At 39.4% G+C, this 26,246-nt stretch overlaps 2 protein-coding genes and 1 long non-coding RNA gene across 4 annotated transcripts in view; 2 read left to right on the top strand and 1 right to left on the bottom strand.

Annotated features, from left to right (window-relative positions):
• Positions 1–19,746, bottom strand: part of UBAC2 (UBA domain containing 2) — an 85,237-nt gene extending 65,491 nt beyond the window's left edge. Inside the window, exons 1-4 of the mRNA XM_059839280.1 lie at positions 19,588–19,746; positions 11,808–11,935; positions 8,574–8,693; positions 8,033–8,139 (exon numbers count right to left, since the gene is read on the bottom strand). Of these exons, the coding sequence (XP_059695263.1) occupies positions 8,033–8,139; positions 8,574–8,693; positions 11,808–11,935; positions 19,588–19,618 (386 nt within the window). The 5' untranslated portion in view covers positions 19,619–19,746. The remainder of the gene's footprint in view (positions 1–8,032; positions 8,140–8,573; positions 8,694–11,807; positions 11,936–19,587) is intronic.
• Positions 1,988–6,733, top strand: GPR18 (G protein-coupled receptor 18). 2 transcript variants are annotated; one of them, XM_059839282.1, is made up of 3 exons: positions 2,008–2,082; positions 4,383–4,512; positions 5,411–6,733. In XM_059839282.1, the coding sequence occupies exon 3, from the start codon at positions 5,455–5,457 to the stop codon at positions 6,418–6,420; it is 966 nt and encodes a 321-aa protein (XP_059695265.1). In that variant the 5' UTR covers positions 2,008–2,082; positions 4,383–4,512; positions 5,411–5,454; the 3' UTR covers positions 6,421–6,733. The 2 variants fall into 2 exon arrangements, with proteins under 2 accessions (XP_059695264.1, XP_059695265.1); XM_059839281.1 differs by lacking the exon at positions 4,383–4,512 and having other exon boundaries at positions 1,988–2,082.
• Positions 19,744–25,521, top strand: LOC132323728 (uncharacterized). Its single transcript, XR_009485421.1, has 2 exons — positions 19,744–20,404; positions 21,723–25,521. It is a non-coding gene; the product is annotated as an uncharacterized LOC132323728 (long non-coding RNA).
• Positions 25,522–26,246: the final 725 nt, after the last annotated feature.

Below are 26,246 nucleotides of genomic sequence, written 5' to 3'. Positions count from 1 at the left end.
AGCAAACCAGATGGATGGCTAACCTGCCAGCAAACTCAACTGGACTGCTGCTAGCCGCCCATGTAAACTGTGGGATTTGATTCCAGCTGCACTCACAAGGTATGACCTCCCTTGCAGAGTTGGAACATCAGCCACCCTTCAGACAAAGTGACACAGCTGCAAGAGGTCACACTTTCCACCCTCTCCCAAACAGGCTATGAGCCAAGAGACAACTCACAGCATATAGGTTCTCTGATCCCAAACTCAACATCTGCTCGCTTTCCATTAAACCCAGAATCACTTTTGGACCTCTTCTTTTGCTAAGGGAGGCACAAAACAGGCTGTCCACTTGCCTCTTTTGGCATAAACATAAATTGCATAAACATAAATGCATAAACTGCATTCACAGAGCAGTTCAGCTTGGAAGGTGCCTCTACAATTCTGTATTTTTTCCCAAAATCAAGTACTCTTGCCCGGGAGAGTGCCAAAGTCCAGTTCTTCTCTTCCACAAGATATACATATGGCACTGAATTTCACTGAACAGTTGAAAACCGTGCTTTGTTCTGCTGAAGCATGCTCTGGAGTTGCTTTACTAATGATAAAGCCACTGAAGAGTTTTCAGCACTGGTTAGTCCTTTTAAGATACTCCTTAGTCCTAAAATATTAGGTGCTTAAAAATAAATTTATATTTCGCTAGGGTGATCTGGGCAGGATTTGCAGCTCACTGCATTTAAAAGGCCTTTGGAATGATCATAAAAAACCCCAAGTTTCATATTAGCCCACCTGAACAGAAAAAAACCCCAAATATTTAAAGGTAATCTACACACCAAAAATCATACCCACGTCCCTCCCTCTAATTACTTTAACAATCCCACTGACCCATGCAGACACTTACATGCTAACCCAAACCCATTCAGCTGAGATAAATTACATGACTACAGTAGAGATGGGCTTCTTTTCCCAGAAGTTATCTTGAGCACTAAGTGAGGATCATGTAACCACATTAGTTTTACAGTCAGTGAACAAAGAGGTTCCCACAAACAAACCTGATTCTGGCAATTTCTGAACTGCAGGACTTTGTTGCTTCTGGCACCAAGTGAACATCCTGGCAAATTCTTGATGACATGTCAGGTGGAGACCAAAACATTACTGCTCCCCTACTCAACACAGAGCTCTCTGCTACCACCTCCCAAAGACTGCCAGCCAGAGACCTGAAGCAACAAGCACTCTACAGAGAATACGGAATGAGCTCCCTCTCCAAACTGCCTTTCTGAAGGGTGGATCTTTTCTCAAGCTCACCAAGAGGAAACACAGGAAGTTAGTCTTCTTCACCTATAAACCTTTGTGACTACTCCAATCCCACCTAAAATGTCTGTTGCAGTGACACAGCTGAGAGATTTTACTCCATTTTAGCACAGGCTAAAACCTCTTTTCATACAGCATTTCTCAGCAAAGCTCTCAAATAAGAATGTTATTAATTCAGACAGCAAATAAAAAATAGAAATATTGCTGCTATGTTAATAAAATGTTGTAATTACAGGATAAACAAAGTTGTGTATTCAAGTGAATCAAACTTCTCATTTCAAATGCAGCGACTTTCTGTCACTTTCAGACTGACTACTATCCAAGGCAATGTAAACAAAATGGGGATTTCCACAAAAAATCCACCAGACTATGCTCTACTGAAAATACATTTACATTGTGCTTATTAGAAACTTGTGCATAACCAAGATGTGTGTTCTCGCAGATACCTTTTTATGGAAACTTTAACATAAAATATGCTTTCATTATACCACAAACATTTAAAAGTTGAAAATATATGTAGTACAACAGCCCAGTCTGACCACACTGGAAATATTACAAAAGTTTGACAGTTGAAAGGTAATAGAAATACTAGTTCACACACACCACACCTATGTGAAATAGTAACTTTTAAGTATGACCAATAAAAGAGCTCAATACTAGTGAGATTACGTCATTGTTTCCTGCCTGAGGAGCTATTTTAGCTAAGCGAAGCTGAGCAAAGAAGAGGAAGTCTAAATCTTCTACAGATTTGGGGCCATGAAAGAAGCATCTCTGAAGAAATTTTGTAGAGCACAAAAGGTGAGTAATGATCCCTTATGCTGTGCTAACAAAGTAATTTGGAGGTTCATACATGTTACTAAGAGAGTTTGTTCAGAAGCATTAACATGGGCATTAATTCTAGAACTAATGAAAAGATATTTAATTTTTAATTCACTTTCAAAATATCAGCAGCATTCTATAAAGAACATTTAAAGAAAAATGATTGCATTTGTAAAAGCATAGTACCATAAATACTGTTGTTTAGGATTGTAACAAAAATTTTAAGAGTATGCAATAAATGAAAACATTGGTAAGTACATTTATCACTAAAAGAAAAATGTTTGTTTTCATGAAATGAAAACCAGGAGATCATATTATTTGGTGTCTCTGTGCTTCACTGAAAAAATGTTGTCCTCAGGGAAATGCAACCAAATATAAGGGACAGACAAAGTAAAAAGGGGGATTGGGAAGAAAGATACACACATGGCCCTTTAAATGGAACCACTGTTACCTAATTCACATTAAGAATCTGGAGGAAGAGATTTAATTGTGATTTTGCTGTCAACATCTTGTTCTCACACAGGGCACCTAGCTGGCCTTCACAATTCACATTAGATACTCAGAATGTTGGTTATCTTTAAAAAATTAAAAGATTGATAGAACATACATACGAACAACAGAGGAATCATTCAGAATTAATACCGACAAGTCTTCCAGAAAACAGTGACTCCAAGGGCTCTTCAGCAAGTGCTCTCATCAATACCAATAAGTAAATCCTCCCACTATGAAAAATGGCAACTAGGGCAAAACCATCCGCCCAGAGGCACCCAAAGATATGCTTGGGCTGACCTGGGAGATATCAACCTGAACTCCATGCAGACAAGTACCAACAAAAAAGCAAAGTATCTCCAATTGTGTATAAATGCAGATAGGTAACATACGCTTTTAAAATCTCAGTATTTCTTACCTAAATAAATGCTACATTTTAGGTTCTTAAAAATTAACTGGCATGTATTTAAACTCACAAAGTTGGGAAACAGCCTCCAAAAACCCAGGAAAAAAAAAACAAAAACAAAACCCAACAAACCCTTTCTGTTACAGCAGGTCAGTTCCTTCGTATATCTCAAAACAGTCACAAACTTGAAATTACCAGCAAACAAGGCAAGAAAAGCAGATCACAACAGATTCAGCTTCCTCTCTTCCCATCAACATCAGGCTACTGGTTATTTTGAAAACATGACCTGACCAGAAATAATTACAGTCACTGCAAGTCCAAAGGAGACAAGAGCAAAACCAAAACTAAAACCCATGATGTTTCTTAGTATTCAAGTGAATTATTCTACCTGTCTTATACATTACTACTCAATTCACCTGCCAAATCACTCCGGATATTGAGCTTGGTAGTTCTACACTGTCAAACACAACCACTAGCAAGAGAGAAAAAATAACAGAACAAAAGAGGAAAGAAAACTCACTTACAATGGACAAGGGCAAGGGGGAGGTGTATATTAAGCAACATTTGGACAATTTTGTGCAACAGTAGTGAAAGTGGAACAGTGTGCCAGATAATATTTTAACTATGTTGCTAGCACATGCACAACATTTTTTAGTATATGCCATCTAACCTTCAATAAGGTTTGCTAGCATTATTTAATTATTTTATTTTTCTTTAATTTTTAGAGTTCTTCACGCAATGAGGAATTTGAGAGGCATTTAATATAGATGCCCCCCAAACCTTTTTGTATTACATATGGGGCTTTTCCCAAACAAAACATAAATTCTGTTGCATGTTCTAATGTCCTCATCTGAGCACAAAACACACCTTTTTTTTGTTTTGTGCAGCTGAAAAAAAGACCTTGAAGTTAAGGGTTAAATATTTCTATGCATAACTTTAATATATCTGTAAACTGGAGAACTGTAAGAACATTAGAAGCCCAAACTTTACACTTCAAGGCAGAAACTAACCTATATAAAGATTTAGCAGTTCATATTTAAGTTAGTTACTCCATGGTACTCTTCTCAAATGCAGCTGGTATTTACCAGTGTCCAACCAGGATGCCAGATTAATAAAGCCCAATTCAATCCCCTATGCATTCCTGTAGCACTGAGAAAGTATTTGGTAACATTACAGAGAAAGCATTAACCAGATGGGCAGTAATAATAAACCTGGGTTTTAATGCATTCTTCAGTTCTGAAGATAAAACACACAGGAACTGCTCTTGAGCTCTTGAGAACAGTTCTGGTGCCTAACAGATTCTGTGGAACTTCCTTGGCCGTTTGTCACAAGTGGGAAGATCAGACAAACAGCTAACTTGTTCCTCCTCCTCCTCTTCACAAAGCTGCCACAGGGCTGGGTAAAAGGCCAGACAAGAGGAACCCTCCCACATAAAGTCATGAAACTGTGACCACACCAAGAGCCAGGAAAGTGCTGGGGGTGAAAGTTAAACAAAGCACTCATGCAAACACCAGGTAAGGTCTGCCATCCTCACGGGCTCCAGAGAAAACCAGGGATCCTCTCCTTCAGCTCTCATCACCTCAGCCTGCACAGTGACATTTCATATGTGCAACTCCTATGACCAAGAAGCTGGATGAAGGAACATAACTGTGCTCTGGGGTAGCTGGCTACCAGACAGCAACTTTCCCCCCAGACAAATACTGTTCCCATATGGCCTGGCTGGAGACCGTGCTGCTTTCCCCCTTTTTAGTTTTTAAAACAGGAAGTTTACTAATCTATTAATTTTATTCATATATTGGGTGGGTGATTCTGATGCCCTGGGATTAAACACTGTATTAGAAGCTATGCAGACACTCAAAGAGTTTTTTTAAATGTCTTTAATAAGCAAGCACCTGTTCTTTTGGGAGTTAAGTAGGTCCTACACAGATAAAAGGCAAAGTCAGTACTCTTTGCACATCCAAATGTCACTACATGCCATGCTGAATTGTTTCTATTCATAACTAGTTCTAGTCAAGAATTTTTTTAACAGAGACAGCTTGAAGAAATATTTTCTTTAGAAAGTAGCTGTCGTAGCTCAAATACAACTATTTCAATCTAATTATCAGCTACTGATGCACACCTGACATGCCAATCTTGACTTTTTGATTCCTTATATTAAAAGGCCCTGTAAGTAACAAAAATATTTTATTCAAACATGCTTATAAATACTGTTTTCACAAGTCTGACAATACATATGTTTCCCTCAGAGGATGACAATGCATTTGCAGTCAGAAAAAGCAACAAAGCTAGCACATTTCAGAGCTAAACAATAGTTTCATCACTAAACACTGTCCTAAAACAATCTTCCTGTTTGTTTTTAAAGACAGATTTTATTTGACTGAGAATAACTTCCCATCTTTTATCTAATTTTAGGGGATTTATGGAGCGCAACAACTATTCCTAAGTTCAATTAAACTATGACGCCAGAAAATTCCCACCCAGAAGAATACAGGATTGCATCACTGGTCTTCTACAGCTTTGTGTTCACAGTGGGATTGCTGGTGAATGCCACTGCACTCTGGGTGTTCAGCTGCACTACCAAGAAGAGAACAACTATAACTGTATACATGATGAATGTCGCACTACTTGACCTGTTTTTTATATTTTCCCTGCCTTTTCGGATAATCTACCACGCGACAGAAGCGTGGCCTTTTGGAGATACATTCTGCCGGATCCTCGGGGCTTTCACCGTCTTTTACCCAGCCATTGCTCTGTGGCTGCTCGCTTTTATCAGCGTAGACAGATTTATGGCTATTGTCCAGCCCAAACATGTCAAAGAACTAAAAAATACAAAAAAAGCTCTACTGGCTTGTACTGGAATCTGGATAATGACCCTCTCAACAACATCCCCGTTGGTGTTTTTACGATCTGATCCAGACCAAGCCTCAAATTTCACCACCTGCATGAAAATGCTTGATATCATCCATTTAAAGGAAGTAAATACATTGAATTTTTGTCGCTTGATTTTTTTCTTTTTGATCCCCTTGTTTATCATGATGGGGTGTTACCTAGTCATTATTTATAATTTTATTCATGGCAAGACTTCCAAACTGAAGCCTAAGGCCAAGGAGAGATCCATAAGAATTATAGTTACTCTGATTGCTCAGGTACTCATCTGCTTTGTACCCTTCCACATTTGCTTTGTCCTTCTGATGTTGCAAGATGAAAATACAAGTTACAATCCCTGGGCAGCCTTCACCACCTTCCTCATGAATCTCAGTACGTGCTTGGATGTTATACTGTACTACATTGTTTCCAAACAATTCCAGGCAAGAGTCATCAGTGTAATCCTTTACCGCAATTACCTTCGAAGCGTGCGCAGGAAAAGTTTTAGAACTGGAAGTGTAAGATCACTCAATAATATGAACAGTGAAATGATATAAAAAAAAAAATGTCAGGGAACTTTTACAATGCAAACAAGGGATTCTTTTTCCAAATTCTAGCACGCAGCTACACAGAAAGATGTTCTATAACTAAAGGTAACAGATATATTTGTTGCATTGTAAATATGACAGAAACAGAATAATAATTGCACTTCTTTTTATTTGCTCAACATCTTTTGTTGTTTCACCTGAAATGAACTAAAACCTAGCATCAGTGTTAAACTTTCCAATGCTTTTATCACCTCAAACAACTGTGAATATTGTCAGATGTGAAAGTGACTATTAATACAATAAAGTAGACAACACTGAAGAATTATGATGCAATGCATATATGAATTTTTTATATTTGCATAATCAAATGCTCCTGAAACTATGGTATATACCACATTTCTAAAATTAATTTCATTCTCTCAATATCAAATTCAAATGACATAATGAGAAGGCATATGTAGGTAAAATTTATATTTTACTTAATTAAAAACTTCTTTGACACAGATTTCTTTGTAATTGACTATATTATGCAGTCATAAAAATACCATCAAAGGGTAAAATGGTCAAATTGTTCATTACCTACCTGTGGGTATGATGTGCACATTTATGACACCTTACTTTTGCACAATGTACCTTTTTACATATAGGAAAATATTCATTTCTCCACACACATTAGTAGCCTACGTCCTAGCAACAAACTCTAGGTAACAAATACAAGTAACTGCAGTAGCTACTCAAGCTTTCAACTTCTTTTGAATACTCACAAACTACAAAAAATGTATTTTTATAATATCAAACACATGCTTTTTGTCCCTTATAAATCAGTCTTTAGATACTTTCAACAGATGCTCTGGAAAAGCAGATATTAAAAAAAAAGGTCTGATATGGGGTTTAATATTAAAAATCTTACTCCAAGAGCTTTTATTATTACCTCAGAGTGTGCAATACATGGAAACTCAAGTCTGTGTGATCTCACCTGCCAGAAGTTTAACCACAAAGAGTTGTAAGCTCTGTGGTCCTACTGTAATATGCACATATTTTATTAAGTGCAGAAATCTCAAACATAGGCTATGCAAAATTGAACCACTGAACACCTTAAAGCTGTAAGAACTTCAGCTGCAAGTACAAAACAGAGTCACAATATCCAGCACACAATTTTTCAAAAACATACAAAATACCAATATGAAATGCATATGCATTTAAAAATGACCATAAAGCATATGACTTACAGTTCTGTTGCCTTTCTGATTTAATACAGAAATCAGCACAACCTGATTCCAGTTTTTACAAATTGAATGGATCAAAAGAATTTAGAGTGAACAAATACAGCAACAATTTGTGTGTGGCAAGCCATGCTGCAATCATGTTAACAGAGAAAATGAGACTAATGGATTGGAAACTAATCATTGTATGGGTAAATTATAAATTAAACACAAATCATAGCTAAGAAATAAATGTTTGAAATTGCAGTAGTTGTGCCAAGAACCTTTATGCTTCAGTTCAAAAGAGGATTAAATTAATTTGAAGTGATACACGAAGAAAGGTTTTTTAAAATCAAATCTTCAGAAAACAATCCCTTGAAACAATATCTAAAATAACTAATTCATTAGAAGCTACTTACAAACCAGAAGGCAAGCTGTTGATGGTGATACCAAATATATACTGAGTGATTTCTACAAGGAGAAGATCAAACAAAGCTGAGAGCATCCAAGCGCCCAGTAAAAAAGACTGGAAAGAAAAAGGTAATTTGAATCAATTCAGCAGTTTCAAAATAAGGTTTTAATATACCTCTATATATAAGAAAAAATAACAAAACCTCTATAGTGGTTCAATAAAGACAAATTCAATCTTTAACACAACGTAATTCCAGGTCTGCTTGTCTAGATACTGAAGAATCAAGAGGAAGATTGTTTCCAAAATTAAATTTGATGGGTCTGATATCTTACAAGCGATACAACTGCAAATAGAAATTAGAATAATCCACTGACTGCAAGGTATTATCAATATAAATTTAAATTTATTAAAACCAAATTATCTTTACAATTCTTTAACACATATTTCTATAAAACACACTAGAAATAAAACTGCAGTACTCATCCAAGAGTAAAAGACTAAACTGTATAGAAAAGTTTCCACTAAAAAACCCTCAAAACTGAACTTACTGAAAATTTTCTGCTGCCATATCTTCTTTCAAATATTCGGAAGTTGTAAATGAGCAGAGTGCTGCAGAATGTGTCTTTCAAATCAAGACATATTGTTCTTCCACATACAAGTCTCCAAATCTGGAAGGTTAATATCATCATGTTAAGCCACTCCTCCTTCAAGGAAATTCTTTACAGAATTTGCACTTAGAGAGAATGCAATACTGGAGTCAGGTAAGAGAAACACAGCACAGTTAAGGAGGGAAATACAGAGAGTAGCATGTTATGGAGAGTATCTTTAAAATATTTTCAAAGCAGATGTCTAACTGTTAAAATAAATAAACAATTGAAATTAACTCAAAATACACTTTGAGGTTCCTAGTTTACGCTTAGAAATACAAATGTAAATCACAACCCTAGGGAATTTAGAACTATAAAAAAAAATTTTTAAGCAACCTCAAGATACAAACTAGTACAGTATTACTGTTCTAAGAAGGTCTAACCAGGTCAGCTTGCTCAGGGCCATGCCAAGTTGAGTCTTGAACATCTCTAAGGATGGAAATTGTTCCTCTGTTCCATCAGTCTTACAGTAAAAACCTTTTCCTTTAAATGGGATTTCCTGTATTTCAATTCATGCCAGTTGCCTCTTGACCTTTCACTGGGCCTGGCTCTGCCTTTTTTGCTCCCTCACATTAGGCATTTACAAGCACTGATAAGATCTACCCTAAACCTTCTCTTCCCGAGGTTAAACAATCCCAGCTCTCTCACCTTCTCCTCATACACCACATCATCTAGCCCCTGACCAGCCTGGTGGTCCTCCACTGGACTCTCTGCAACATGCCAAGGTCAATTTTGTACTCAGGAGCCCAGCACAAGGGACAACACTTCAGACTGCTCTCACTGAGAGGAGAGATGATCACCATCCAGGCCTCCTTGTGAGGCTCCTCCTACCTAATGCAGCCCGGGATGCTATTTGGCTTCTTAGCCACAATGCTGCATTGCTGCTTCATGTTCAATTCAAGCTCCCACCAGGATCCTCAGGGCTATTCCTGTAAAGTGATTTCCAGCTGCTCAGCCCACAGCCTGTACACATAGTGTTACTCCTCTCTGATGCAGGAGTTTGCATTGCCTTTGCTGAACTAAGGCTCCTATTGACCCTCTTCTCCCCTCTAAATGGCTGCAGAACTAACAGGTGTAACAACTACAAATCCAAGTTTTACATCACCCACAGGCTTGTTGAGAGAACGCTGTGTCCTACTGTCCAAGTTATGAATGAAGACACTAAACAGTATTGGCCCCAATCCACCTCACTCACCATTCCCACTGTCCCACGTCAACATGCCCAGTTTTAAATCCCAGCCAGACGACCTTGCAGCTGAATATTTCATGCACTAACTGAGCAGCTCTCACACAGACTATGAAAGGCTTCCAGCCTTACTGCTCTTTGCTTTAGCCAGCTTAAAATATACAGATATGATGTAACAAAGATCTTTTACACACAACATTTTCACTGCTTCTGAGGGCCCGCTGTATGGAGACAATGACCTTTTGGTTTTGGACAGCATATATTTTGCTTTCCAAATCAAATGTACTCTTCTTCAACTGTTCACTTTAATTTGTGTGCCCTCTACCAGCTTTAAGAAGTGTTAAAATCCAACAACCAAAATGTTTGTTCATTCCCTGAAAAATTTCCTTTCCATTAAACACATCCTTGCAGGTGAATTTATTCTAAACAAAATTTCTTTTAAGAGTTCTCATTTGAATATTAGCACCAGACAGGAGTTAAACAATCTGTTCTCTCTGATCTCAGAGGTACTCAGTGATATAGTACATAGCTTGCTCCAAGAGCTGTGGCAATAAGTGAAACGATCTCATTAAATAAAAAATCCAAACTCACAAATTCCCCCAAAGCACCACAATCAAAGTGTCATAGCTTTTACAGATACTTGCAAGTGTTTATGGTTAAGACACAGTAGAGATGTTCTCTTTGAATAAAATGCAGCTACTACTGTTTTTCAGCAGATCAAACATTTGGAAAGAGAGGATTCCTTTGAAGACAAATCTCAAAACAAACAAATAAACAAATCCCAAACCCACACAATTTCCATTTAAAACTGGACTAGTTCCTCAGACTTTTTCATTCTCTTCCCCAAACACTTGGCTGTAACATTTTTAAAAGGTAGACATCATTTATGTATTTTCCCTGCACAGCATCAGCAAGATACTTGGTAAATATGAGTAGTGCTCTTGAAGAGTTGTAATTTATTATTACAACAAAGCTCTTGTTTTTGACAAGAAAGATTACAGAGACCACAACAGCACAGAGCATCACTAGTGAGGTCTAATAATCTTTTCATGCTTACAGACTACAGCTGGCATCCTCAAAGACATTAATTTGACTACATACCTTTTGTTTGATGCAATTGTTAAATCTGTGGGGTAAGATAAACACAGAGGCATTTGCTAACCTTTCTCTATTGAGCAGTAGTATGCCACTTTCAAAAATTAAAAACATCCCAAAACAAATACCCACAGAACTTATCTAATTACTTTTAAGAGCATTATTTCAACATTTAGAACTGATACTATAGGATCCTTAATTAAATTTAAAATAAAACATTACAAGATACAATACCTAAAAGACAGAGTATCTTAGTTTGAAACAGGAATGAGTATGAAATTAACCAACTCAGCTGATTACTGAAGAGCATGATAAACTCCCCCATCATCTGGAATTTTCAATTTAGAAGCAGCAGTTCTATTCAACAGCCAAAGTTTAGTTTTCCACAACTAACTACAACAGTTAGTTACAGAATGAAAATTATGGACTCCGTCGTTAAAATAAATAATTTATAATCAGCATGCCTATTCAAAGTAGCCTTCTTCAGCCTCAAAAATTAGGCACAATGAGATACTGAAATTCATATCAAAACACTTGTATTATTAAATGAGTTAAGTCATACTTCATTCACAGCAAGTTTACATATGCCAATGCCTGAAAGGAAAAACAAAAGGAACCAAGTAGTTTCCCAGATAAGAAAAATAAATGAAATGCTATATTGATTGTTTCAGATCAGTTTTTCTCGTGTTTTCCAAATAGTAACATACTGGGGTGATACAAAAAAAGATAAGAACGAGCTGATCTCCAGCAGTGTACAAAGGGAAAGAACCAGAGGACAAACAGACTGTGGGGGAAAATTGCATAGAAAACCACAGTTTACAGTCTCTTTTCACACAAAGTGAACAGACTCTTACCTGAAAATCCTCTTTTACAGCCTGCAGGTTATACGCAAAGAACTTCTGATAATGTTGGAAGAGCAGAGTCAATAGAATCGAAATGGCACTTGGGACTAGTAACAAACTCTTTGACAAAGGCGCTTTATCTTAAAGACAAAACAAATAAACAGTCAAATCATTTTAGTGAAAAGTCTCTCACATTCAAAAAGTGACATATTTAAACAGGTGACTGGAAGACATAATAGCAGTGACACCACCTTGACTTTTTAGCTCAACAACTTCCCAAGTTCTCAAAAACTTGTGAATCGATAGGAAGAACACACTAATCAAAGGAAATGTTTAGAGATATTAATGACAGTTAAATATTACCCAGACATTTTGTTTCCAACACTCTCTCATGAAATTAGCTTCGACTAAACCCAAGTTCTTTGCACCTGCTGAGGTCGTGTCCTCCCATACTGCCCTCCTAAGGCTCAATCGCATTTCAGGAAATAAAATAATCGCTCTTTTTTCTAGCAAAATATACATGCACATCTAGTTAAATACTTCTGTTTCCTTTGCCTTAGGGATTAAGATTAGCTTTTTCTTAGAGGCTATGAAGCAGGAACCACCTGAATAAATGGACTTTCTCACCACTGCACTTAGATCCACCATTCAAGGAATCATATTTAAGTCAATTTACGCAATACTCATCTTCCTCCCATTACAATTATTACAATTATTCATAAAGAAATTATTAGAATCAGGATGTTTGTGAAATCAGAACTTCTTTCACTCTAGGGCCATGACTTTCAGAAAGGACATTCACAAGAAAGCAGGCAAAGAACAGCGAAATCTGCAGTACACATTTCGCATTTACTAAAATCTACCAAGTAGGATATCCAACAGGAGCATAGCCAGCAATTCACCCTAACCTGTTGCTGCAGTTGATGCAATAAAACACAAACTCTTGCCCAAAAACTCAAGCCAACACAGAGACTCTGAAATACTATTCATTCTATGACTTTTCTCCTTCTCACAAATGCAACCTGAATCACATTTACTTCCATTTACAACACCTCAGTTATGGCACAGAATCCATTTATTTTCAGACAACTGTTTCTGGAGGGTACTACAAAAATCCATAGTTCTGTTGTCATTTTTCTTAATATAATAAAAGGAGCAATGAGATTATATTAAAAGTACTAATGGGGAGTAAAGAGCAGGAACACAGCAGGAATAAAACTGCATGAAACAGTATAATACAATAAACATTTACTACCTGTCCAGATTAAAGTGAATATCATGAATGATTTTTTCAACATCTGCTGCACACTAGGACAGTGAACTGCTAGAAAAAGCAGATGGCAATAGGCACCAAAGAGAAGATTTTAATTATGGCACAATCCCACTGCCATCGAAAATATGGCTCTTGCAAGATAGTTTAAGCATGATCCTCATCCAAGTATTAACTCATGACATCAACAATTACTTTGATGGGCACGGTTAGCTGTTCACCACCTTGAAGTCTGCAGTCTTCTGATCTTCACCATGGGAAGAAAACATCTCTATGTGTATCATAATGAAAACTTGTACTTAAAACTATTAATTCAGTCCACACCCATACCTTTTAAGTTCATTATTTAAACATGCAGTTTCCATTTGAGCAAGCATGGCCTTGAAGAACCATCCTTTTATAGAAATTAGGCAGTGACTTGGATTGACACAGGTTGATGTTACTATGCTAAATATAAACTCTACTGTCATGATTGTATGATACACCCAAGGAGAAAGCCTAGCTGATTCTTTTTTTTTTCTTTTAATGTGATAAAACTGTCCACATTTCAATCTACTATCTTTCCTTGGGTTTGCTTTTTGTTTTTTTTCCTCCAAAAATAAAGTCTATATTCTTTAGACATTCATTTTTTAAAAATTAGTCATTCCTCTAATTTAGTTGGGCTTTTCAAAACCATCTGAAGCCATCAGAGTACTGTACAACACTGGGGAGTAAAAAGAAGCTGGAGCTTCCTGAAAGCTACTACGCAGACAATGCACACAGATATTCATTTGAAACCTCAAGCAATGCTCCCTGAGATAACTTAGTTAAATTAACATTTCTTAATGTGAAAAGGTCAATTTTATAATCAGGATGCAGATTTTTGATACTTGGAAGTACAGCCTAATTCGGAAGGACTGTAATAGCCACAACAGTAAACATTTCTGAACCAATAAAAACTGTTATTTTACTATATTTTAAATTTAAATTAAAATTGTTATTTTACTATATTTTACTAAATGCATTTACATTATTTCATGAATTTTACGAAATTAATTAGTTCACAAGAACTAATTAATCCTATAAAACTTTTTACATAACGATCACATTACCACATACACACATTAGAACAAAGTCTCTAGATATCCCACCGTGACTATATTTTTCTATACATGTTTAATATGTAGATTTTACTGCAATTTTTTTAATAGACCACTTTTACATTACAGGTAATATACACTGAAATACTTCATCCTATCAAGTTAATTCCTAATTTGAATGCTTTCAAAAATATCCTACCAAGAGAACTCTATCCGTTTTCTCCAAAAGTGTGAACACACATTTTTATTAAGAGCCTCCTTTTAGCTTTCATCTTAGACACTTTAAACCCTGATACAGGGAAAAAATACTTATTATAAGACATGTCATCCAATCAAAAACCACAGAAGCACCTAACCCATGAATCTGACTGTCACCCACAGAAACATCACATGAGTGATGGAAATTTCTACTCTCCAGCTTCTCATAATGTCATCGTGGTTGAGAAGTTTATTCTTGTCTGGTGAACTTGAAAAATATAATAATGCATCCTCTGAAATTCTTTTTCCCAGTGTTTCACTGCACAGTGTAGCAGTTTGCTTTATCCCCCAGCAGCATATAGATCCTTCTTGGGGACTGCTGTGAGGTCGTGGGGAAGGAACAACCTTCCCAATACTGTGGAATGCCTCAAGCTTGTCAGACCAAAAATGACAACAATGCCAGATTTTGCACAATCGAGCATTCTGATATCCAAGTCAAATTCCTTACTTACAATGCAAAGGTAAAATTTAGAAAGCAGAATTCTAATCCAATGAATGTTCAAGCATGGATGAGATGGAAATAGTTATCACAAACCTACCAGGGCACCAGTCTGCTGGCAGTACCAATGCAAATGTTCACCAGAAGGAGAAAACACGGTGTCATTATACCATAGAGAGAAAGAAGAATGAAAGGCTAAACACTCATTATGACCTTGAAAGTTAAAATATATCAAATACTGTCTTCAGGGATCTTGGAATAAATTTGTGATCCCAAAGTGCTCCTTAAGTGGCATTTCTTTCAAAAAACAGACAGTTATAACACTGGTGCTGCAACACATCTACTGAGCATCCACATAAGTACCCAGAGAAATTCTGGTAATAACCAGCAGAATACACCCACACTATGATGAAGAGCAAGGAATTAGCTTCCACTACAGATCTTTGCTTCTTCCTGGTGCAATAGAAAAGCTCTCCCCCAAAACTGCTCTCAAAATCTCATGGGCAAGTGTCCCAACCTTCATGCTATCAACTGTGCAATGCGAAGCTGCTCCTAAAATGTGACATAAGTGAGAAAACCACTTCTAAGCCTCCACATTCCACTCCTGCACTTACTATAAAGCCCACAGATCCTCTTCTTCCACAACCTACTACTCTGCTGGTTGCCAGTGCCTCTTTTACAGTACAGATAGTGAAGGATACAGGTGTCCATCTGTCACAAACAGAGGGGGAGGTTTATAACACAACTGCCCGAGTTGCAGCTCCAGAAATCAGCACTGCACTAATGACAAGAATGAGAAGATACAGAAACAGCTACAGTTTTTGAAATTATTTCCTGTCCCTGCCTGTTCACTACTCACAGATGAAGAGACAGCAGATGGGCATAGCAAAACAGGCAGCCAGACCAAGCTACTGTTGCAGAAGAGCTCTTGCAGGAACAGCTTCACCCCCTGGACTGCTACTCCAGGCTCAGGACTCAAGAGTTGACTTGGGAGAGGATCTCACTGCTGGCTGATGTGAAGTGATGAGCCAGCTGATGAGCAGCGGCTGCAGAAGTTCAAATTAGCTCAGGGCAATTTCTGTGGGGATCCCTACTGAGCTCATACGCAGCTGCAGAAAACATGCTGTGTAACAACTCTTTTTCCACTATCACCTGCAAATTTCCCAAATCCAGCTGTTAAAAGGAAGGCATGAAAGCATGTCACTTTCAAATAGACAATTAACTGCTGGGGGCTACTATAATGGCACAAAATACCCACAGAACAGTTTTCAAATGCTTATACACAAGATCTGTGAATTAAACCATAATTAATACACAATCGAATCCACAGTACTTCCCAAATGCACTTATGCATTTTGAGTGGTTGTTTTTCCTGCATTAAACCATCATGCAGAAATCAATCTATTGGATTCCAAGACCTGTCCAAGAACCTGCAGGGGGCTCACCAACCAGCAGTGATGTTCGTTTGCAAGTGAAAACAGTAAGAGTATACTGCAGGAACAGTTCTTCTAAATTCAATCCAGAAGCTGAGAGGTGAATAATATTAGTATTAAGAAAGTTAATAGAGAAACCTGTGATCATGCTTTAAATCTATTTTTTAAAGGCACAGGCAAGACTGTAATCAAACTACTTGCCTATACATTTACTGTTTAGAAAACTGCTAGATGTAGCCTAGGTCACAAACTATTAAAAAAAAAAAGGAAATATAAAAAGAAAACTTTTGTTTCTAAAAGCAATACTTGAAATAGAAACTGAATCAGGTTGAAAGTATCAAAAATATTCACCCCATTCAGCAAACTTCTCTTCCTTCCAACCAGACAGAGGTGTTACCATACTGCTTTTAAGTATACACTGCCAGAAATATCAGGTACGGCTACACCACAAGACCATGTGTAGATCCCCACACAAGCTTGAAATGAAATGAGCTAGCTCTGCAGAAGCAGAATAGCCACAGTTTTGTGGCCTTCAATGCTGCGCTGCTTCCAGGGCTCACACTAATCAGGCTGCACAGTGGCATGCTGATGTACAAGCTAATTTGCTTTCCCAAATAGTACTGTAGTGCATAATACTGTAATGCACAAGACTTATGTATTCAGTACATGCTTCATTTTTCCTTCAGTCATACCACAAAGCATTAATTTACATAGCTTTATTATTTTCCCAACGCCTATGCACAACAGAGTTCAGTCCTGCCAGTTATGCAAGCAGAGGAGCACAGAGATCCCTTCTTGCCTTGGGGATTTTTAACAAATTGCTAGCACTGCACTACAAGGGTCACAGAGGTAAAAGCCTAAGTTGCACTAGTGAGTTCAAAGGGTTCTCCTCACTCCTACTACAAGAAATAGCTTGTGTGCAGTAGTCAAATGTTTTTCAGATGTAAGAAGTGCATATGGTTTAAAAGATGGACTCAAATTTTACCTTAATAATGACTTAACAGACTTTCCTACTAGACTCCTGTGCAGTACATAAACAGCATGAAGAATATTGGGAGGGGATAATACAATGTCTGCAGAAAGGTTTCGTGTTGGTCTAACTGGTTTAAACTGTTGGTAAGGCCTTTGTGTCCTAGAAGGGAAAGCCTTCCTGTGGACCATACTTTGCTCCTGGGACGCAGCCTCATGGCAAACTAAGCAGCACTACAGTAAAGCAAACAGCCAGGCCATTCACACACTCACGTGAGCCTCTGCAGAACTGCTCAAGTGTTTCAGCAGCATTGTAAGCAGACCGAATCTGCCAGCAGATTGCAACACAAGCAACCAGCCTGGGTCTGGCACCTCAGCCCACCTGTCAAGCACACCTAAAGTCAGGTGCTGCCAGGATGCCCCCTGAGCACACTGCAATGCCCTCTGACAAGTCAGCTCAGCTGGGTTAGTGTTCTGATAAGCCATTTGCATATGTCTGCGCTGTGTCTCTTACTATACCCAGAGCCACTGGCTCTTTTTTCTAGAGCACACCAGCTCCGCCAGATAAGAGAAACAGTTTCCACAGCAGAGGCAAACTATCTTTGTCCTTTTACAAGGTGGCATCCTTTGTTTCCTGGCTTCCCTATCTCATAGTCATACCATGTACCAGGTATGTTTATTTTTACATTTCCATCTCCTCTCCCAACATTATCAATGTACAGTATTATCAGATCCATCTGAAAAAGACTCTTCCTTTCTTTGGATTCCTCATACAAAATACAACTACAACTAACGTTCCTTTTTAAATGCCAGAATTATTCCCCCTAGTCAGAGGGTGCTTTCACACTCAAACTGATTTCATGGAATCACAGAATCAATTAAGTTAGAAAAGACCTCTGAGAGCATCAAGTCCAGCCTCTGACCAAACACTATCTTGTTGACAAGACCATGGCACTGAGTACCTCACTCCAGTTTTTTCTTAAACACTTCCAGGGATGGTAACTCCACCACCTCCTTGGGCAGCCCATTCCAGTATCTAATTATCCTTTCTGTCAAGAAATTCCTCCCAATGTCCAACCTGAACCTCCCCTGGTACAGCTTGAGGCTAAGTTCTCTGGTGTTGTCCTGTCGCTGGTTAACTGCGAGAAGAGGGCAACCCTCACTTTGCTTCCTTTCTGGTACTTGTAAAGAGTGATAAGATCACCCCTGAACTTCCTTTTCTCCAGGCAAAACAACCCCAGCTCCCTCATCCACTCCTCATAGGACACGCATTCCAGATGCTCCATCAGCTCCACTGCCCTTCTCTGGACATGCTGCAGCACCCCAATGTCCTTCCTGAACTAAGGAGCACAGAACTGGAGACAGTACCTGAGATGTAGCCTCACCAGAGGGACAATTGCTGCCCTGGTCCTGCTGGCCACACTATTGCTGATACAGGCCAGGATGCCGCTGGCCTTCTTGGCCACCTGGGCACACTGACTCATGTTCAGCTGGCTGTCAACCTGCACCAGATCGTTTTCCCCTGGGCAGTTTTCCAGCCACTCTTCTCCAGATCTGTAGTGCTGCCTGGGGTGGTTGAGACCCAAGTGCAGGAGTTGTCACCTGACCTTTTTGAACCTCATGCTGCTGGGTCTCGGCCCATTGATCCAGCCTGTTCAGAGAGCTCTGCAGAGCACTCCTGCCCTTCAGCAGACGGACACTCCCTCCCATTCTGTAAGGAGCACGCAGTTAGTCAGCAAAGCTTTGACTTAGCATTTGTCCTCGCCTGCTCTTAGGACTGTGGTGCCCAAGTCCACACCACAGCCAGGTCAGCTCCTCACTACTGCTTCCAGACGTTGCAGATTCTGTGTCCTGTAAAACAAGCTCAGAGCCAACCCCAGATACCTGCGAAGTCAGTTCAGGTGGCAGGGACATGAAATTATTTACATGTGCTGTGCGAAAAAATAAAGCTAAGCAGAGCTAGGGGCACGCTAGTCCTTACGTTTGCCTTATCAATAAATTGATTTTAAAAAACAAGTTTAATTTCACATGTAGAAAAGAGGGGTTGATTGCTTTTTCTGATACGTATCTTGGCACGGAGAACTATATCGATGTATGCAAATACATATAAACACACAGAGAGATACAGACATACACGGAGAGGCAGACACATACACACGCACACACATACACACGCAGACATACACAGACACACCCGCGGCTCCTCCCGCCGTCACGTAGTTTAAAAGTCCAGCCAAGAGAGGACCGAAGCCAGCGGCTCCCCCGGGGCCGACGGCGGCAGCGCCGCCCGCGCTCCCACCCCTGGCCGCCGCCCTCCCCGGACCGCGGCGGGGCCGGTACTCACAGAACCCGTTGGAGCCGGTGCTGGTGAACATGGCAGCGGCCCGGCCCGGCCCGGCCGGCGGGCGCGGCTGGCGGAGCCCCCGAGGTCGGGCAGCCCCTGAGGAGCCGCGGCGGGCCGGGGCCGGGGCCGGGGTGGGGAGGGCTAAGGCGGCCGCGATGGGCCAAACGCCGCCGCCAGGCGACCGGGCGGCGCCCCCTGCCGGGCCCGCCGGGCGAGCTGGGGCGCGGGCGGCGCTTCGGTGTGAGGGTGTTATCTGTAATTACTCCTGTCTGCAGGAATGGGAATAACTTCTCTCCACTGAGGGTGGCAGAGCACTGGGACAGGCTGCCCAGGGAGGGCGTGGGGTCTCCCTCTCTGGAGGCATTCAAAACCCACCTGGGTGTGTCACCTGCTCCAGGTGACCTTGCCTTGGCTGGGGCGTTGGACTAATCGCCCTCCAGAAGCCGCTTCCAGCCCTAACTACTCTGTGATTTCGTGGTTCAACACGATTTAAATTTTAAATTCGTAGGTGCCTTGAGGAAGCCTGACTCCTTACCCTTGGGAAAACTCTGGCCCTCGAGGCTCACCCTGATTTGGGGAGTCCAGCCGGTAAATGTCTCATTAGGAGCCGTGGGTGAGCTGTCATTGCGGCTAACAGAGACAGAGCCAATACAGACAGCAGAGTTTGGAGAGCTTTTCAGGTGGCTGAATGAAGGTGTCTGCTTTTGGATCCAGTTAATTCCTCCCCAGGCTCCACCAAGGGACTGCATTGAAGAGATCACCATGAGCTCTGATGGCACATCAGCACTCTAACAGCATGGCAGGCACACAATACGAGGTGAGCTGGATTCCTGATTTCATAGGAGGTAAGGTGGCATAATGCTGAAACTATTAGGGCAACAAATTTCACCGACATGTTCAATGAAAATGTAGAACTCAGACTTTACTGAAATAAGTCATGCTAGGCATTTAAAAAGGTGACAGTGCTTTGCAGCACAAAGTGTGTGCGCTTTGTGTTCGTGTGATGACAGTGGTGATGGAACTGTGGGCCTCAAAGTTGCATTTACCTTACCGCAGAGCAAGACTGAAAACAAATGCCACTCTGGAACTGCAAAATGTGACTTGTCAGCTAGGTAACAATTTTTAAGTAGGCAACCAATAGTAAGAAATTTTAGGTAAATCGTATATTTCTTATATTCCATACATTTTGCTATATACCATAAAAATGCATTTTAATATTTGCATTCAAAAGCAATTATTAGCCAGCATTCAGAAATGCTGAGTTCCTGAATCTTTGTAAACATAATCTTTTAAACACTGCCAAGGGGACATAAAAAGACCTTTTGCTTTGGTTCACAAAGGCTTCAGCTAAGATCAGCATATCAGCACGTCTTTTTAAAATGGCCAGTTTCCAGCACTAACTTGAGATTTCTGTTGCTCGCTTGTCCTCTCTGTACAAGGCCTGCATCAGACGGGTGGGACTGGGACTCACAATCCGCTCACAGAGCAGGAGGTATGTCTAAACCAGCCAGGAGGAAGAGACAAAGAGATGGCACATTGGAAATCCTGACTTATCCCAAGCTGAGGTTCTTTCCTCTGAAAAGAATCTAAATTGGATTCACAGCATGAAACCCATCCATACTTTGTGTCTTTGGCTACAGACAACCAGCTTACTCTCTGCTGTTAAAGCGCAGCTGGAAGAAATTATTTGCTACAGAAATTTTCCTTCTCTCTTTTAAATGCAAATGACTCTGGCTGGTGCATGCTACATATGCAAACTGTCTTACCAGTGCACTGCTGAATGCCTGTAACCACACAAAAGTGACAGGCAACCCTCATTTCTAAGGAATGGAAGGTAAATAAGGAGGTGCAAAGCCTGCAAAGCTTGTAGTAACTCCAGCATGAAACCTCTTTGGGAAAAGCTTGGGTGTCTCCTGAAGCTTTAGGGATCTAATTGAGGTACTCCTGGCTTAATTAATTACCATTTTGAACTTTTTTGACTAACCTCCACTTAAAGTAATTAAGCCTTTTTGTGGATCTGGCTTTACTATAGGTGAGGATAAAACCTGAGAATTTTTCCAGTATTGCCTGTGTAATAGGTTTAGAAATGTTCTTTCAGTGCTGAAGATAAAACTTGCTTTTTTTTCTTTTCACAGTCTCACAGAATCGAGTGACAGAGCAATCATTATTTAGAAGTTTACAGTCCTAAGAGCCAAGACCTAGTATTTTTCTGTTTTATAGGCTCTGTTTTTGAAGACTTCACTAGATTGATGTCCTGCAAGGTAATCATATTAGAGGGATTCTCCTCTGTAACGTCAGGCGCTGGAATTGGATTCAAGTCATAATCACTGAACATACTAGAGACTTAGGCATGTATTCCACTCAATGAGGATACATTTGTGAAACGTTTAAGGGCCGTTTTGAAAGCAGCTCTGTGGACTTGTTATCATTGACAGATACAGCGAAGCTGGATGAGTAGCAATAGCTGGCAAACTTCTCCCAACAGCGAACCAAAACCCTTGCAGATTTGTCAATACTGCTGGAATACAGGCAGCTGGCTCTCAATCTATTTGCTGCTATCCTGTAAATGTCTACAAATACATTACAGAGTCTGTGAAATCCCTGACATTTTTATCCCTTGTTTTTTTTTAAAAATCCTTATGTCAATATTTCTGAGATTACAGCAGATGAGATCCACTATGTATTTTTGAGAAAGCTGCACACCCCTTGCTAATAATTATAGTTTCACATACTGATTGAATAGTAGAGGAAATGTAGTTTTTGCCCTCAGATAGAGTGCCAAGCAGAGAGGTATTTTTATCACAACACCCATGATAAAAATCGCTGTCAACTGGTAGAGTGTCATAAGAATGAAGCAAATTATTTGCATTGTTGAAGTATACAGTGTTGACTACTTTGGAGTTAAATGAAATCATCAGTCCTCATGCTTGCCTTGGAACATATCCCAGAATAGGAAGGCTAGCACTTATCAACTAATCTACTCAGAACAAGCTTAGAAGGCTTTGACACTGCTCAAATGTCAGCTTGAATATCTCCCATTTGTTTATTACATCTAGTTAATGGGGTCAATGTGGTATGGTCAAAAGAAAGTTATTTAAATTTCCTGCTCAAAAGAAAATCCCAGGAGACTGGAATTTAGATTTCTAACTATTTTCTAATATGATTAGGTTGCTTTCTTCTCTGAACTTGTGGTGTTTCTGAAGCAATTCTTAATTACTAATCAATCTCCTACAGTTAGATGCTCCTCTGGCGTATAGACTGAAGGTCAGCAGCAGAGTAAAACAGGATGGAAATGTAACACCTTGCTTAGGAATTTTCTGACTAAACTCAATGCAGGTTAATTATTCTGCAGGTTAATTGCAAATGTTCTCTGTCTCTTTGAAAGCTAGGGTTTCCATGGCATTCATAGTAGCTCTTGCAGTTATTACAATTACCTGAAATATTGACAGATACATAGAGAGGTTAATGCTAAATTTAATGATTTCAGTAACTTCTCCCTACAGTTTCTAACCTTTGTGTTCAGTTACAGAAGATGTTAAGGAAAACAGCTGTGCAGCACACATGCCCTGCAGTGGAAAATTCAGCAGCAGTGCAGCTTGCTGATAGCAGCTTGCGTAGGAACAGGAAGAAGGACAGAAGGCAGAGACTCACTCAGCTGAAATCAGACTGATTTGACCTGTATCTTTCCAAAATTAGTGAATTTCTTCACTCCTTCAGAAGTGAACAAGACTTTATACTGTGGCAGACCTCCTGTCCTCTTAAAGTCTAGTGTGATCACTTTATTACATAGTTCTGGGGTTTTTTACTGGAGCTAGAAGATACAGAATGTTTTCTAGCTCAGTTTTTTCCATGTAGAGCTGGTGGGTGTACCATTAGTAAGGAGCAATGGAATAGGCTGAAGGAATATTGGGCTTTGTCGGTTATTATTACAATTGATTTTGCATCACCCTATTATAAAAAATTTTAGAATACTCAAACATGTTCCATTATTTAAGGTGGTAGCCATGAGATTTTTTGGAAAGCTTAAAATGCCATGTTAAACCCGAATGCCATGTCAGCATCTGGTAACATGAATGTAGGCAGCTATTACTTCAGTAACTCAAGCACATCACGGTCTTGTTTTTCAGCTGGACCCCCTGAATGGCAGTCAATGACAGAGCAGTAACTGTTTAAGGTACTGGCTTATCTGGAGCTGAGCCACATGCACTTTTACACTGCAGGTCTGAACCATCACTTCCCTTTTAACCGTCAGTCATGTGATCCTAAGCACCAAATGCACCCAGATGTTGGCATCTCTGTGTTCAAGGTGCAGCATCAAGCACTTGATCAGCAGCTAGGTCTCTAAGTACTTGTAAAACACTGCCTAAAGGTACTTAAATTCTATGTCACATTTATTTTCAATAAATTTATTTCAGTAAAGGTTGAGATCCTGTGAAAAACAAGAACATATGGCAGGCATAACCAGGAGCCAGATCCTAATACAAACATATTGGGAAAGCAAGGTTAAGATAGAATATTAAAAACTCAGATTAAAATCAACAATTAAGAAGCATCAGAATCAATCTGCCTATGTTAATGTTTTATTTCATTTAGATGAGACTTCTTGTGAGAATTAAAAATGCACTGGTCTGGCTGCCCTTGTTTGAGCAGCTGTCGCTGCATTTTACATCACTCATTTGAAGGCCAATAATTTACTGCAAAGTAAATTGTGAAACATAGTAAGCATTAGCAAAATGATAATGTTTAAGCATAGTGCTCAGAAGATCCAATTAAGGAATCCATTAGGAGGGCAAATAATTATGTATAGCATTGCATAACACAATGTACTTTGCATATCTGTGTTCTCTGATCCGTACAAGAGATCAAGCAACAGTCATCTATTTCAGACTGAATTTATGTCAACGAGTACCTTTGAGATCTGGAGCATATGCTAAATTACCCAAGATAACTATCAGTAATAGCAAAAACACTAGAGCCTTTAAGATGCAGAAAATTATTTGCATAGCTCCACACAGGTACAACTGTGCTGAAATTGCCTATTCTGAAAATTAGGTGTTAGAAGATATTTACAAGGTTTTTAAAGGCATTCCTTCTCCCTGCTAGCTACCCATATTTCTCAGATATCCTCACCCTCTTGCTTCACATCCATATTGTAACGCTATCTGTGTATCTCCACACAGTGCAAAGATTATTAATCACCTATGTTTACACTTGGAGGCAAATCTGTGTTTAAGGGAATGCCTGATGAGCCACATCGTGATGTTATCAGGCCTGTAGCATAACACTGCTAAGAGATTAAAAAAACTAATAAAGCTTTAAGCAGTTCTCATTATCTCATTTGTGTTTGAGTTAAATTTGAACGTGAAGGAATAGTCCTGTCTTTTTTTCATCTAATTACTGAAATCAGAAGATGTTTGTGTTCATATAATTTTATTGAAATACAGTGATGTCTCAGAAGACCTTGCAAAAGAATAAAGGATGTTCATCCCAGCAATATTCTTGCACAATATTTGCAATAGAAATATGTACACCTACAGATAATAAGCATTCCCAGGTTTTCTTTTCTCCTCCATAAATGTTGGTAATGGCAAAGTTAGGTGTAAAAAAGCTTTAGCATACAAAAGTGTAAAATTTTGCCCAGCTGTATCCTTTAAATCGCCGTCAGAAAACCAAACTGCTTTTCATCATCAGAAAGAGGAACTACTGTAAAAACAATGTGTAAAAAACAGTGTCTTCATAAATAATGTTTAGGTATAGTAGGGCTATTAAAACACAGAAAATATGGTTTATTACAATTATTCTTAATTCTTTGCTATGTTCTTTTCAGTATGGACCATTATCTATTTGTTGCTACCGACATTGCTAGGTACATTTCTAAAACTGAAGACTGGATCTAGTCAGAGACTGAAATATAAAACTCATTAAATGCAAAAATTGGCATTCTTACTGCATAATTGCCTTCTCTGCACATAGGAAGTATTTCTTGCTTGACTTGCTGAACACAATTTATTATACCTAATTCATTTCTAAAATCCCTACAGTGCTTTATAAGTTGGGGTACTATAAAAATCTGTGGTTGTGGGGCTAGTTGTAGTAGAAATCACCAACAGTGGCAAAGAAGTCTTTCCTGGCATGATGACTCACTGAGCTGCCATTCTGGGCTCTTCCTCACCTCACCCAGGAGGTGGGACCGTGTCACTTTCAGGTCAGCTGGCACCAGAGTGAGAGTGGTTTGCCACTGAGCTCCCAGGACAGACTTGACTGGGGTGTTAAAGCAGAAAACAATTCGTGTCACCACAATTTTCAAAGTACACCCCAAAATGTCTGGGTGATGAAGCTTCCAGGGGATCTTCCTACATGGCCTTCAGCCTGGACAGACCAGTCTGGGCTGCAAGCCTCACTGCTCTGGGGTGGCTCCTCTAAGCAAATGCAGCTGCACTGAGGAAAAATGAGACAGCAATTGGGAATTCATTGCAAGAGGAGGAACTGGAAGGCCCTATTTGAAGAGTATTTTCCTTCAGTATTTTAATATTTTCTATTTTACATGTGTTGGAGCTCTTGCCACAGACTCCTCTGGGAGCACAGGCAGTGTTGGGTAGCTGGGTAACTGGAGCCCAGACATGTCCTCCTGGCTCATATGTTGATCTGGCAGTTGTGCT

This window comes from Haemorhous mexicanus, chromosome 2 (assembly GCF_027477595.1).
Source record: "Haemorhous mexicanus isolate bHaeMex1 chromosome 2, bHaeMex1.pri, whole genome shotgun sequence".
NCBI classification, from domain to species: Eukaryota; Metazoa; Chordata; class Aves; order Passeriformes; family Fringillidae; genus Haemorhous; species Haemorhous mexicanus.
Note: the sequence above shows the minus strand (reverse complement) of the source record. Positions and strands in the feature narration are given on the sequence as shown.